This window comes from Mesoplodon bidens (genome assembly GCF_964165515.1).
Source record: "Mesoplodon bidens genome assembly, chromosome: 1".
Lineage (NCBI taxonomy): Eukaryota > Metazoa > Chordata > Mammalia > Artiodactyla > Ziphiidae > Mesoplodon > Mesoplodon bidens.
Genome location: NC_138176.1, coordinates 218,274,098 through 218,287,298, shown reverse-complemented (window position 1 = coordinate 218,287,298; position 13,201 = coordinate 218,274,098). Strand labels below are relative to the sequence as shown.

General features: G+C 35.6%; 1 protein-coding gene across 4 annotated transcripts in view; it reads left to right on the top strand.

Annotated features, from left to right (window-relative positions):
- Positions 1-13,201, top strand: part of INPP4B (inositol polyphosphate-4-phosphatase type II B) — an 886,823-nt gene that overhangs the window by 745,069 nt on the left and 128,553 nt on the right. For all 4 annotated transcript variants that reach the window (XM_081245267.1, XM_081245268.1, XM_081245266.1 and 1 more), the window contains one exon: positions 5,579-5,756. In XM_081245267.1, coding sequence (XP_081101393.1) covers positions 5,579-5,756 — 178 coding nt within the window. The remainder of the gene's footprint in view (positions 1-5,578; positions 5,757-13,201) is intronic.

The following is a 13,201-nucleotide window of genomic DNA, read 5'->3' as shown; positions in this document are numbered from 1 at the left end:
TTGGTTGAGCAAATGGGTTAAGGAGTGGCCTGGGAGAAGGCACACATAAATGGTGGAGCAAGTCCTTGGATTTGGGGTGTGGGCAGGGGACCAAGAAAGCACTGCTTTATTTCTCTCTCCTTACCTGCTTCCCACCCCCATTCAACTAAGCACAAGTCAAGGATTTCAATGTCTCAGAGTATGGGCGGAGGTGGGAGACCAGTTTGAGGCTACTGTAATAATCCTGGCAGTAGATGTTGGTGGCTTGCACCAGCATGGTTGCAGTGAGTGTGGAAATCTGTGGTTGGATTCTGCATATATTTGGAAAAAAAAGGCAGAATTTTCTGAAAATTGGGCAAAAATTAGGAGAGGAAGAGAAGAGACATTGGCCACATCAAATGACCTTGGTGTGAACTATGATGTGGAAGAGGGTAGAGAGAGCTGGTTGTAGAGAATGGGGAGCAGATCAGGAGCTCAGTTTGGAACAAGATAAGTTGGAACTGTCAAGAGGAGAGCTTTTGCTTTTAATGGAGTTCAGGGAAAAGTCTAGGCTGGAGATGAAGAAATTCGAAAATCATTAGCATAACTGAGGTTTTTAAACCACAAGATTAAATGAGAGTACTTAGGAAGGACATGTAAATAAAAGAAAGGAACACTAGAGGAGAAATAAGGAGGACCAGCAAGAAGTGACTGAGGTGGGATATACACACAAGAACATATATCATTGTTTTAATCATATTTTGGTTATCAATTAAAGTTTATGAATATGAATATTATTTCACTATGTGAAATATCTCAAAAATGATACCTCTAGTAGTAACAATATGCACATGAACATATGAGTATGGCTATGTGTATATGCTAATTAACTGCATATTAAATAATTTAAATAAATATATATTAAAGTGTATATATAGACATACATATGTACTTTCATTCACCATCAATATAAAAATATTATGACAATAATTTCAATTTTTATTATCTGTGATTTGCTATATTATTTATCTCCTATAAAATATTCTTTGTCGGGGCTTTCCTGGTGGCACAGTGGTTGAGAGTCCGCCTGCCGATGCAGGGGACACGGGTTCATGCCCCAGTCAGGGAAGATCCCACATGCTGCGGAGCGGCTAGGCCCGTGAGCCATGGCTGCTGAGCCTGCATGAAAAATATTCTTTGTCCAAGCAAATATTTTGTCTTTCTTCTCCTTTTGCCTGATTGATAGTTGATTCAAGTGTTTGGGTTCAGTTTAAAGTTCAGACCACTATAAAACAGAGTTTAGCAATATTCTTTTTATCTCAATAATTAAATTATACTCATAACTTTCTATTTAAGAAGCTCTAACTGTTCAAACTTTTGACATGTTTAAAGAGTAAGGCACTGAATACACAGATGAAATTTATGTATACTTAAAATTATTTTGTGGGTGGTGTTTTTTTTTTTTTTCCATACCATACTGTTTCATCCTGGACACCAACATTGGCTCTTATTGTGGAAAATGAATCTTTCAGCCTCCATAGGTAAGATGCTCATCATTAAAAGGCTTAACCAGGAGAGCCAATGCCTGCTACATAACTCTTCTCAAATAGAAACTGACTCAGGAACAGGGGGACAGGAGTTATGCTTAGGTCCCATGATGGTGATTGAAGAATGTATTGGGGAAGGAGAAGAAGAGGGTGGAGAGTATATTGGGAGGGAAAAGATGAAAGGATGATGGGGCAACACTGGTAATGAGAAGTGAACCAAAGCAATTTGTGCTGAATATAAAGATGAGGTACAACAGAAACAGACTCATAGACCTAGTGAACAGACTTGTAGTTGCCAAGGCAGAAGTGGGGTGGGGGAGGGATGGAGTGGGAGGTTGGGGTTAGCAGATGCAAATTAGTATATATAGAATGGGTAAAAAACAAGGTCCTACTGTAGAGCACAGGAACTATATTCAATATACTGTAATAAACCATAAGGGAAAAGAGTATGAAAAAGAATATACATATGTGTAACTGAATCACTTTGCTGTACAGCAGAAATTAACACAACATTTTAGATCAACTATACTTCAATTTAAATAAATAAATAAATAGATGACTAATAATGCACAGAATTGTAAAAAAAAAAAAAAGGTGGAGTGCAAACGTAGCCTTATAGAAGGCATTATGAAAATGAGAATGAGTTAAGAATAAGAACCTTAGAATAAGGAACCTTTATCGGAGTCATTGTATAGTGTGATCAGAGGTGTAGAGGGCAACTCACAGTCAAAACAGTGGCAGAGGGTATTTCTAAAAGTGCTCATCTGTCCACCTGCATCAGGATTTCCTGAGATGCTTGTTACGAAGACTACAACCTACTCCAGCAGAATCTCTTGGTGTTGCCAGGGCACCTGCAGTCTTTATTAAAAATACCCAGGCCCTGACCTCATCCCCGAGTGAATCTTATGCCTATTAAAATTTGAGCACCACTGAACTAGGGTGTAAGGAAAGAAGATGTAAGAAATAAATCTTGGCAGTATATTTCCTCCAATGGAGAGGAGACTCAGGGAATTTGCAGAGTAGGAAATATGTATAAAAAATTAATGAAAATAGATAATTGTCAGGAATAAAGTAACACTGAACTGCCAGGGAAGTACGATGTGAATCCAGAAGGAAGGTAAAAAAGAGGAGTCAAAAAGAGGGCATAGGAGTGAACATGTGAGAGTCCAGGAATGACACACTCAGAAAGAGGACAGATCTGTGGAGAGAAGGAGGGAAGACCACACTGGCCTTGAGAGCTCTAGCTTTCCCAGAGCTAAGCCATGGGAGGCCTCTCCATCCCCATAAGATGAAACCAGAAAGCAAATTATAATAACAGAAGAGCAGATCAGTGAAAAGGGACCACAGAGCAGCCCTCACAGGCTGCTTTCTATGTCTAGTCCTTAGTAAGTCCTATTCTCAGCTGTAAAAAGTACTGGGTATTAAATATCATCCCCACCCTGGTGACACATCAATATCTTTATTCATTTATTTTTTATTGAAGTATAATTAATTTACAATGTTGTGTTAGTTTCAGGTGTACAGCAAAGTGATTCAGTTACACACACACACACACATATATTCTTTTTCATATTCTTTTCCCTTGTAGGTTATTACAAAATACTGAGTATAGTTCCCTGTGCTATACAGTAGGTCCTTGCTGATTATCTATTTTGTATATAGTAGTGTGTATATGCCAGTATCTTTAGATAATCATTTTCTTTGTGGAAATAACATGGAGTTGTTTGATTTACTAAAGACTGCAGTGGATTGGATTTTGTATCCAGTCTGAGCACAGATGATTAGGGGGACATCTCAGTTCATGATTTTTGTTAAAGGCCTCAGCACAGTCCCACAGGAGATCAGATGAGCCAGGAAGAGACAGAGATAATTGGCCTGGAGTATTGTTTTCTTTCTCCTCCTCACCATTGTTACTTGTCATTTGCTTCAGTTTGCCTTAAAGTAAGTGGTATGTTTTATTTTTAAGCTCCCGCTTCTGAAATTTAAAAAAATCTACAAGTACAGAATTAAGAGTGAGTTCCCATCAGTGTCACAGGATAGCAATGTGCTTCTTAGCTTTTAGACACCTGTATCCCTCATTCATCAACTTCTTGTCCTATCTCCTGAATAGTCCAAGCACCAAGGTCATTTTTTATTTTTTTTATTTTTATTTTTTTTAATTTTTTTTAATTTTTTAATTTTTTGCTTTATAACAAATTTAATCAGTTATACATATACATATGTTCCCATATCCCCTCCCTTTTGCGTCTCCCTCTCACCCTCCCTATCCCACCCCTCCAGGCGGTCAAGGTCATTTTTTAAAATAATTGTGAAAAAATACATAAAATAATAGAAATATTTATTATATTGTCTCCCTGAAGAAACCAGTACTTTGCCCTGAAAATCATTAGTGTCAAGGCAAGGGGAGAGTGCTTTCTAGATGTTAATGTGTCTTATTGGATGCTAATATTTCAAAATAAGAAATGGAATTATGACAATGTCAATAATTTAGCTGGTAAACGTAAAGAAAATATTCAGTAAATACTCATCACAGGTTGCAAGGTGAAACCCAGCAAAGGGCTTATGTGCCCACGGGTCAGAAAGCCAAACTCTGACAGCAAAGTGAAGATTTATTGCAGGGCACCAAGCAAGGGAGGGGGAGGCAAGCCTCAGGTCCACTCCAACTTGGTCTTTGAGTTGCAGATTTTTTTAAAGGGGGGAAAAAAAGGGGCCGGGATTAATCATCCTCTTGTGATAGTCCTTAATCCTTAATCATAGTTTTGGGAGTCAGGATAACTGGTTTATGATTCTCAGACCAGGTGGCCATGGCTTGGGGTCCTGTTAGCTCATCCTGCCCTGGGGAAACAAACTGAGTTTGTAAGTTAATGATGATATCAACAACAGCAAATTTAGTCATCTGACTGGTCGATGAACACAAGATTGAGGTCAGAGGAGACAAGAAAGGGAATAAAGTTTTGGATAGAGACTTTAATCATAAATTATAATTGATTAATAATTAATCATAAACAAAGTTCTCAGTAAGGGACCTTTGTTTTGGGAGACTTGGTTTCAAAGATACTATGAAAAAAGCATTGATGATTGGATATAAAGGGATATAACCAAGTGTTGCACCCACTATGTAAATGCACCATCCATGGCCACTCTCTTCTTTTTCTTTGGCTGATGTTTTGCTGTTTTACTTCTTTCCCTGCTGGAATGCCTCCTTTGTTTTTCCTAATAAAACTGGCCAAAGACTCCCTCATTCCGTGGAATTCTTACATCCGTAACATGCTTGACCAACTCCTAAATGATGACTATAAAAGTCAGTCATTATTTCATTTGTAATCAATTTTAGGTATTTTTACAAGTCAAATGTGAAACCACAGGGCAACAAAAAAGGTGATGAAAAAGATAGCATAATGGAATTTTTATGCCGTCCTGTCCCTTTTCTATCCAATAAAATTCTCCATATGCCCACTTGGCATTAATTTATATTCTCCCCATTTCTCAGCTATTAAAATTTATGCCCCCTGCCCTATGTATCATGGGGAAAAATATACACAGTAATTATTAAATGCTTGCTCTGTGTCAGGCATTTCACATGAATGATGACCAATCTTACCCACCTCTTAGAACTCTTTGCATAATTATTCCCATTTTCCTGATGAGGAAGCTAAAGGCTGCCCAAGAACACCCAGCTAGTAAGTGGTAGAGCCAGGATCTATATTCATATTGGCCTAAATATAAAGGCTCATACTTTTCTCTCTGTACTGTGTGACCTCAAGTTCACTAATAATTATTAATAATATTAATACTAATTTGTTTTGAATACTAATACTTGACATATGTAATCATGAAGAATCTTCCTAGTGATTGAGCAAGGACTGGATTTATTTCAACTAGTCTTACAAAATATCTTGGTCATTTGACTTTAAGCACTCTTTGGATATCATAAAAATCTCTTAGAATAGTTCTTATCTGTTCAGTAGGAAGTAATGCTATTTGGAGTTCTGTTTATCATTTGCCATCTGGTACTAAGTGCTGAAAAGTCTTTCTGCTCATTGTGTAACTTGCCTTTATCTTTGTTGTTGCAGTACTGGATACCAGTTTATTTACTATTCACCTGAAAACACAGCCAAAGCAAAAGAAGTTCTCAGCAACATCAATCAACTACAACCTCTTATAGCAACCCATGCAGACCTACTGCTTAATTCTGCAAGCCAGCATTCTCCAGACAGCTTAAAGAATTCTTTAAAGATGCTTTCAGAAAAAGTAAGATCCAAATCATCACTGCAGTGGGGAAAATGAAATACCCCAATCCCCTTTGGTACTGCTTTCTGCATACATTGCCTTTCATAACATCTGGAAATGTAAAATAGACTAGGTTAAAAAGTAAGCTTCAAAGTATTGCCACAGGATCAAAATCAATTGGCCTCATTCTCTTTTCAAATTTTACTGAACATTAATTTTTTTTTCCTAGTAGGAAATGAAACCTATTACTGGTTGAGGTATATTTTCTCTTTTCCTTGACATCTTTTATTTTCTTTGGTTCCTGGTTGTGTTAAATTAGATTTTGAAAATTATTTTCTCTGGTGATCACCTAATTTTTATGCATATGAAATATGCATATGAAATATTTCAGTCAGAATGTCACTTCATTTGAGAGCAGAACTTTGATGTGGATCCTTATCAGTGAAATAGGGTAATTCCTCTGCCTCAGTTTACTTTCTGCAACATTATCAACTGGGAGAAGGTTCTAAAAATTTCTAAAAGTATTAGTTATTGTTTGAAATGTAGTAGGACCTAGGTCTTAATTTTTCCAAAAGTGACTTACATTTGTGTATGTAAAGAGGAATGGTAGTCTGGCATGGGGCAAATACTCAGCATCAATTTCCATAATGAATTAAGGCATCTGAATGATATGGAGAACCAAGATAGAAAAAGTCAAATTGTTCACAATTTTCTCTTTACCTCTGTTTCTCAGCAATTTAATACCTGTGTTTCTTTCTTTTTTTTTTGATATTTACTCTGCTGGAGTACATTTTGCTTCTTGGATCTGTAGTTTCATTGTTTCATCAAATTTTGAAAATTTTGGTCATCATTTCTGCCAATATTTTTCTGTCCTCTTCTTTTTATTCTAGGACTCTAATTATATGTATGTTAGATTTCTTGGTATAGTTCTGTAAGTCATTCATGCTCTGTTTTATCATTTTCAGTTATTTTTCTCTTTGTGCTTCATTTAATTATTTTCTAATACTATGTTTGCAAATTCACTATCTATTCTTCTGAAGTGACCAATCTGCTAATTCCACCCAGTGCATATTTTTATTTCAGAAATTATATTTCACCTTTCTTTGAGTTCTATGTGATTCTTTTTTTAATTTTCCTTTTTTTCTCCTCATCCTTTTTATATGTTTCTTTGCTTTCATAAGTAAGTGAGCATATTTATTTGTTTATTTTTTTTTTAATTTATTTATTTTATTTACTTATTTTTGTCTGCATTGGGTCTTCATTACTGTGTGCGGGCTTTCTCTAGTTGCAGTGAGCAGGGGCTGCTCTTTGTTGCGGGGCATGGCCTTCTCATTGCGGTGGCTTCTATTGTTGCAGAGCACAGGCTTTAGGCACGTGGGCTTCAGTAGTTGTGGCTCGCAGGCTCCAGAGCGCAGGCTCAGTAGTTGTGGCACACGGGCTTAGTTGCTCCGCGGCATGTGGGATCTTCCCGGACCAGGGCTCAGACCTGTGTCTCCTGCATTGGCAGGCGGATTCTTAACCTCTGTGCCACCAGGGAAGCCCATGTGAGCATATTTATAAGTGCCATGTTAAGGTTCTTATCTACTAACTGCATCATCTCTGTCATTTCTGGGTCTGTTTCTATTGCTTAATTTTTCTTCTAGTTACAGGTTATATTTTCCTGCTTCTTTGCATGCTTGGTATATGCTTGTTGAATGCCGGGGGCATTTTGAGTTTACATTCTTGTTGCTATATTTATTGTATTCTTTTTAAAAATGTTGGGTTTTGTTTTGGTATGAAGTTAAGTTACTTCACACCAGAAGGACTCAGTAAGATCATTTCAAACCTTATTTTTAAGCCTCTTAGAGTGAATCAAGAGCAGCCTTTAATGTAGGACTAAGTTAGCCCCACTACTAGGACCATGCCCTTCTGAGGGCTCTATGCAGTGCTCTATGTGTGACAAAGTCTTCTCACTCTGCTGGTCAGGAGATAAACCATTCCGAGTCCTGTATGACCACCAGGACTTATTTTGTATGCTTATTTCTCACACTTATCTCCCTGGATTTTGATAGTTTATTCACATGCGTATGCAAATCAGTACTCAGGTAAAGATTTTAAAGCACCCATTTACAGATGTCCAAGGCTCTTTCTGTATGCAGCTCCCTCCTTTTTGGTACTCTGCTCTGCAAATTTTAGCCATCTTGGCTTTTTCTGAACTCCACTTTCTGTCTCCTCAACTTGAGAAGTTGCTGTTTGGCTTCTCCCTCCTTGTGCTGCAGCCTGGAACTGCCTCCAGGAATAAACTAGGCAATTATAAGGTCACATAGTTTGTCATCTTCCTATGCTGCCTATTTTCCAATGCCTAAAAACCATTATTTTATACATTTTGTCTAGCTGTCTTTTTGTCATTTGAGAGGATCCATATTACCCTACCATGGTCAGAAACAGAAGTTCTAATTCCATGTATTTTATGTATAAGTATCATTCTTAATATTATTTTACTTTCTTACCTTTATTTTCCTTGTTTTTAATATTCTAATAAACACAGTTTTGTTTTTATATAACAGTATTTATTCCACCAATTAAATACTTACCATATGAGGGAGACTATGAAAAGGAGAAACATAAGTTCTAATCCTGAAATTTCACCTTCATTTACACTAGTTACTTTCAAGTTCCCTTAGAATTTAGTATGTATGTATGTGTGTATATGTAGACATATACTTTCACCAGCTATAAAAAACAAATGAAAACTCACTGAATTCTTCTACTCAATTTGGGATTGAGAAAGAGTAGTGGAAGTGAATAAACAATAAGAAATTCCTTCTCAGTACCTAAGTAAGCAACATAGTCAATGTTCTGTATATAATATATATCTTCAACTTCTTAGCATACTGACTTTCTGGCATTGTTATTAAGGAAAATGGAACATTTCTTAAGAAAATCCTGAGTTAAGTTTTAGAATGGAATGCTTGTTTCTTTCTTTGAATACAGCAGAATGCTTTGGTATACTATGTTAAGGTTGAAAAGATACTAGGAATTGGAAGGTGTTGGGTTTTCTCAAATATATTGTGAGCAAAGCCTCTAATATTTGTGACCAAATCCTTTTTCGTTGTTGTTTACCATTTCACAACTGCTGTATTGTGAAATAGTCCATGCTTTTAATTTCTTAGACTGTAAAATTAATACTGTGTAGTATTTGTCATACAGCATTGAGTACAATACCACACACAATTAGGTGCTCAATACTGTTTTGTGATGAGCATAATAATAATGACTTTCTAAACAAGGTCTATCAATCTCTATGGAGTGGAGACTATGTTGGGCATTTGAAACTAATGTCACACATATATCTAAGTAATGAGATACATGCCTACATTTGTGTCCTTACGTTTTCATTTTGAATTTCTTTACGTTACTTTTCTCTTTCTCTCTCTCTCCTTTTTTTTGTCACAGTATTGTATAATTTTAGTCTAGAAGAAAGGAAAATGCATTTTTTTATCCCACTTTATTATTAACCTTTCATATCTTATGTTAAAAATTTGGCTTATGCTTTGTTTTCTCTGTTGGGATTAGTTATGTAAAGTCGGAGTTTGTCTTTTGCTATAAACCTACATCATAACATTAAATAATTCTTTAATATTTTCATAAACATATGCAGCAAATCCAGTTATCCTTCAGAAGATTCTTTTTTTAAGAACTATTTTAAAAAAATAGAACAACTTAATTGAGGTTGTACACATTAGGATATGAAAAATTTATAGTAAATTTTATTGTGAAATTTCAGTTATGTCCTATGGATGAGTTCCTAAGAAAACAACTCAAGAACTTATTTTCCAAACATGTCAGTTCAGATTCATTAAAAGAAACAAGGGGACTATCAATGAAGAAAAGACCTATTCTCTAATCCACAGTGTGCAAGTCCCTGATCTTAAACATGAGATGATTTTAAGTTAAATCTTGCTAATATTAAATTACACTAAAATTTAAGATGCCACTAAAATGATTTATCTTTTATGCTAGATTCATGGATCATAGTTTATTTTAAACCATGAGCTAGTAACTGTCTTCATACACTATGCAAAACTGTTAACTTAGATACTTCTTTGAAATTCTGGGCATGAATTCTTAAAGAAATGCATGGCTTGCAAATTTAACTTTAAAAAATCCTTGTGATTTCGAGTGTTAACAGATTTCTTAGTAGACGAAGCTTGTCTACTCAGTAACAAACAAACAAAAAAAAAACATAGGGAAAAAAAGTTGGAGCAATGCTGAATTAAAGGAGGAGAAAATACATGCCCTGCCACGCTCCCAAATCACTGCAGCAATATGTGAAAGATGTATGAAATGACAAATCCCTGTCCAAGGCACAGGAAGAATATAAATACTGCTCTGAAATCACCACAGTGATGTTCTATTTGCTAGAATCTTCTGTTTAGGTGAACCCAGGAAAACCTCACCTCACCTACAAATCCAAAAAAGAAATGAACCAAAAAGAAATTCTATTATTTTACTGTATGCAACACCCTCCTCTTTTTTTTCCTTTTTCTTAGCCATAACATATTCATTGACTATTAGGCATATTCATTGACTATTAGAATACTTAAGTATTGTTGAGAAGTTTGTCTAACAATTTTTTTTTAATTTTTAAAAAAGGAAATATCAAAACATATATTGCATGGAGGATACCAGAAAGGGTTTCCATTCTGGAGTCAACCAGACCTGGGTCTGAGCCCTAGTTTTGTTTGAATCCTGGGTTGACTTTAGTTGCATGACTTTGCACATTTTTTAAACTTCTCTGAGCTTCAATCTTTTGCTTTGTGAAATGGAGATAACATGGACCCACAGTCTGAAGGTTAAGTGAAATAACCTAAGTCACTAGCAAAATATTTGACAACATAGGTAGTTGTAAAATTTGGGTCAATTTTTTCCTCCCTTTTCTTGATGGAGATACCTGTTCTGGCATGGAAGGAAGGTTGCATTTTGAACTGGAAGTCTTGGGGTTTGATTTTTCAGTTTTTAATTTATTAGACAATTCACTTGACCTTTCTGAATATATATTAGCTAATTTTTTCTGAAAATATATACTGGTTATATCCTATGAGAAAAAATATGTGAAAATGTAGACTTTAAAATGTTAAATAAGGGCAAGGTATTATTATTATTATAAATTAACATATCTGAGTCAAAAATATATACAGATATAGTATTCAGGTTTCTATGAATCTGTTCTTCAGGGACTCAAAGAACTACGCTGTTATCTTATTCTAAAATATTACCGTGAAAATTGTCTTTGGTCAGTTCCTTCAAGAGCATATTCATTGGAAGTATCTCATAATAAATTTCAAGATGTCCTCAGAATGCAGAGGTTACGAATGAGTGTACTGTAATTGAACTCCAGGATACTTGACTTTGCACTTCTATTCAAGCTGCAACCAGAAAAAAAGAAAAAAAGAAAAAAAAGGGCACATGTGCAGAGGAACACAAATGAGAATTGTAAAAGACTTCTTATTAGACACTATGCAAACCAGAAGATAATGGAGTAACATCTTCAAAATACTGACGTACATAAAAAGTTACAATTCCATATCTAGAGAAGATGTCCCTCAAAAATAAAGGTGAAATAAAGATCATTTTAGACAAAAACTGTGAGTTTCATACCAGACTTGTACTATGACACATTTTAAAGGAAATAATCCTTTAGGGAGGAAGGAAATGATACCATGGAAAATTTGGATCTACACAAAAGAATAAAGAGTGCCAGAAATGGTATTATGTGGACAGAATTTTAAAAATCAAAAGTTTAATTTACTTAAACATATTTACTCTTTAAAACAAAAATGATATTCATTTCATGGTTTGTAACATATTAGTGTAAGCACAGATATATAGATCAACAGAATAGAATACAGAATGTAGAAATAGACCCATACATATGTGTTTAATAAATTTAGACAAAAGTGCAAAGGAAATTCATTGGGGAAAGGATATCTTTTTAACATATAGGGCAGGAACAATTGGATATCCATATGCAGAATAAACCTTTCCTTATGTTTACCTCACACTTATATAAAAATTGATTAAAAATGGATCATAGACCTTAATATACAAGCTAAAAGAAAAAAACAAACAGATAAATAAATAAACATCTAGAATACAACATAGGAGAAAATTTTTGTCATCTTGGGGTAGGCAAAGACTTCTTAGAACACAAAAAGCATGAACCAAAAAAAAAGTGATATGTAAGACTTCTTCAAAATTAAAAACTTTCAAAATTAACAACTTTCATTAAAGTTTTCAGAAGACACTCTTAAGAAATTGAAAAGGCAAGTCATAGACTAGGAGAAAATATGCGTAAAATAGGTACCTGACAAAGGACTTGTGTCAGAATGTATATTCTTACAACTGAATGATAAAACAATTAAAAATGAGCAAAAGAATTGAAAAGACATTTTACCAAAAAAGACAGATGGCAAATAAGCACATGAAAAGATACTCATCATTATTTGTTATTAGGGAAATGCAAATTTAAACTAAAATGAGGTACCACTAACCACCCACTGGCATAGCTAAAATCGAAAGGGCTGAGCATAGGAAAAGTTAGGAAGGATATGGAATAACTGGAACTTTCATCTATCACTAATGGGTACACAGTTGTTGGCAGCTTGAAAAACAGTTCATCAGTGTCTCATAAAGTTAAAAGATATATATATGAGCTATCCCTCTCACTCCTAGTTATTTACCCAAGAGAAGGTCTGTTCTGTAGGTACTGACAAGGTTGTTAAGGGCGGAAGGCCTGGAGGTTTGCTTTGTGAAGATCATCCTCAGAGCCATAACTAGGCTGAGTAAGGACAGAGAGATTTGAATTATTGAGCATCACAATATCAGTAATGCTTTTGGGGAGCTTGATAAAATACAAATTCTGATTCAGGAGTTCCGAGATGGGACCCAGAAGTCAACATTTTAGTGTTGGTGACCTTGGATAACATCCTGAAAAAAGAAGAGTTAAAGAAAAGTAAATCAACCAGTAAAAAGACTATGGAAATAACAACATGGAATGCAGAAAGGATATAACCTAGGATTAGCTGTGGGGATATAACATAAGGGTCAATCTTTGAAATTATTGAAAATATCTAACTACTAGAAATTGATCACTAAACCAGAAAATAAGTATTACTGAAAATGATCCAGACGTTTGGACTCAGAGTTGCTGAGTAGTAATGATACCACTCAGATGGAAAACAGGGAAGAAAACATTTATTTGGAAAACTTGAGGCCTTCCCTGGTGGCACAGTGGTTGAGAGTCCGCCTGCCGATGCAGGGGACATGGGTTCGTGCCCCGGTCCGGGAAGATCCCACATGCCGCGGAGTGGCTGGGCCCGTGAGCCATGGCCGCTGAGCCTGCGCGTCCGGAGCCTGTGCTTTGCAATGGGAGAGGCCACAACAGTGAGAGGCCCGCGTACCGCAAAAAAAAGAAAAAAAAAAAA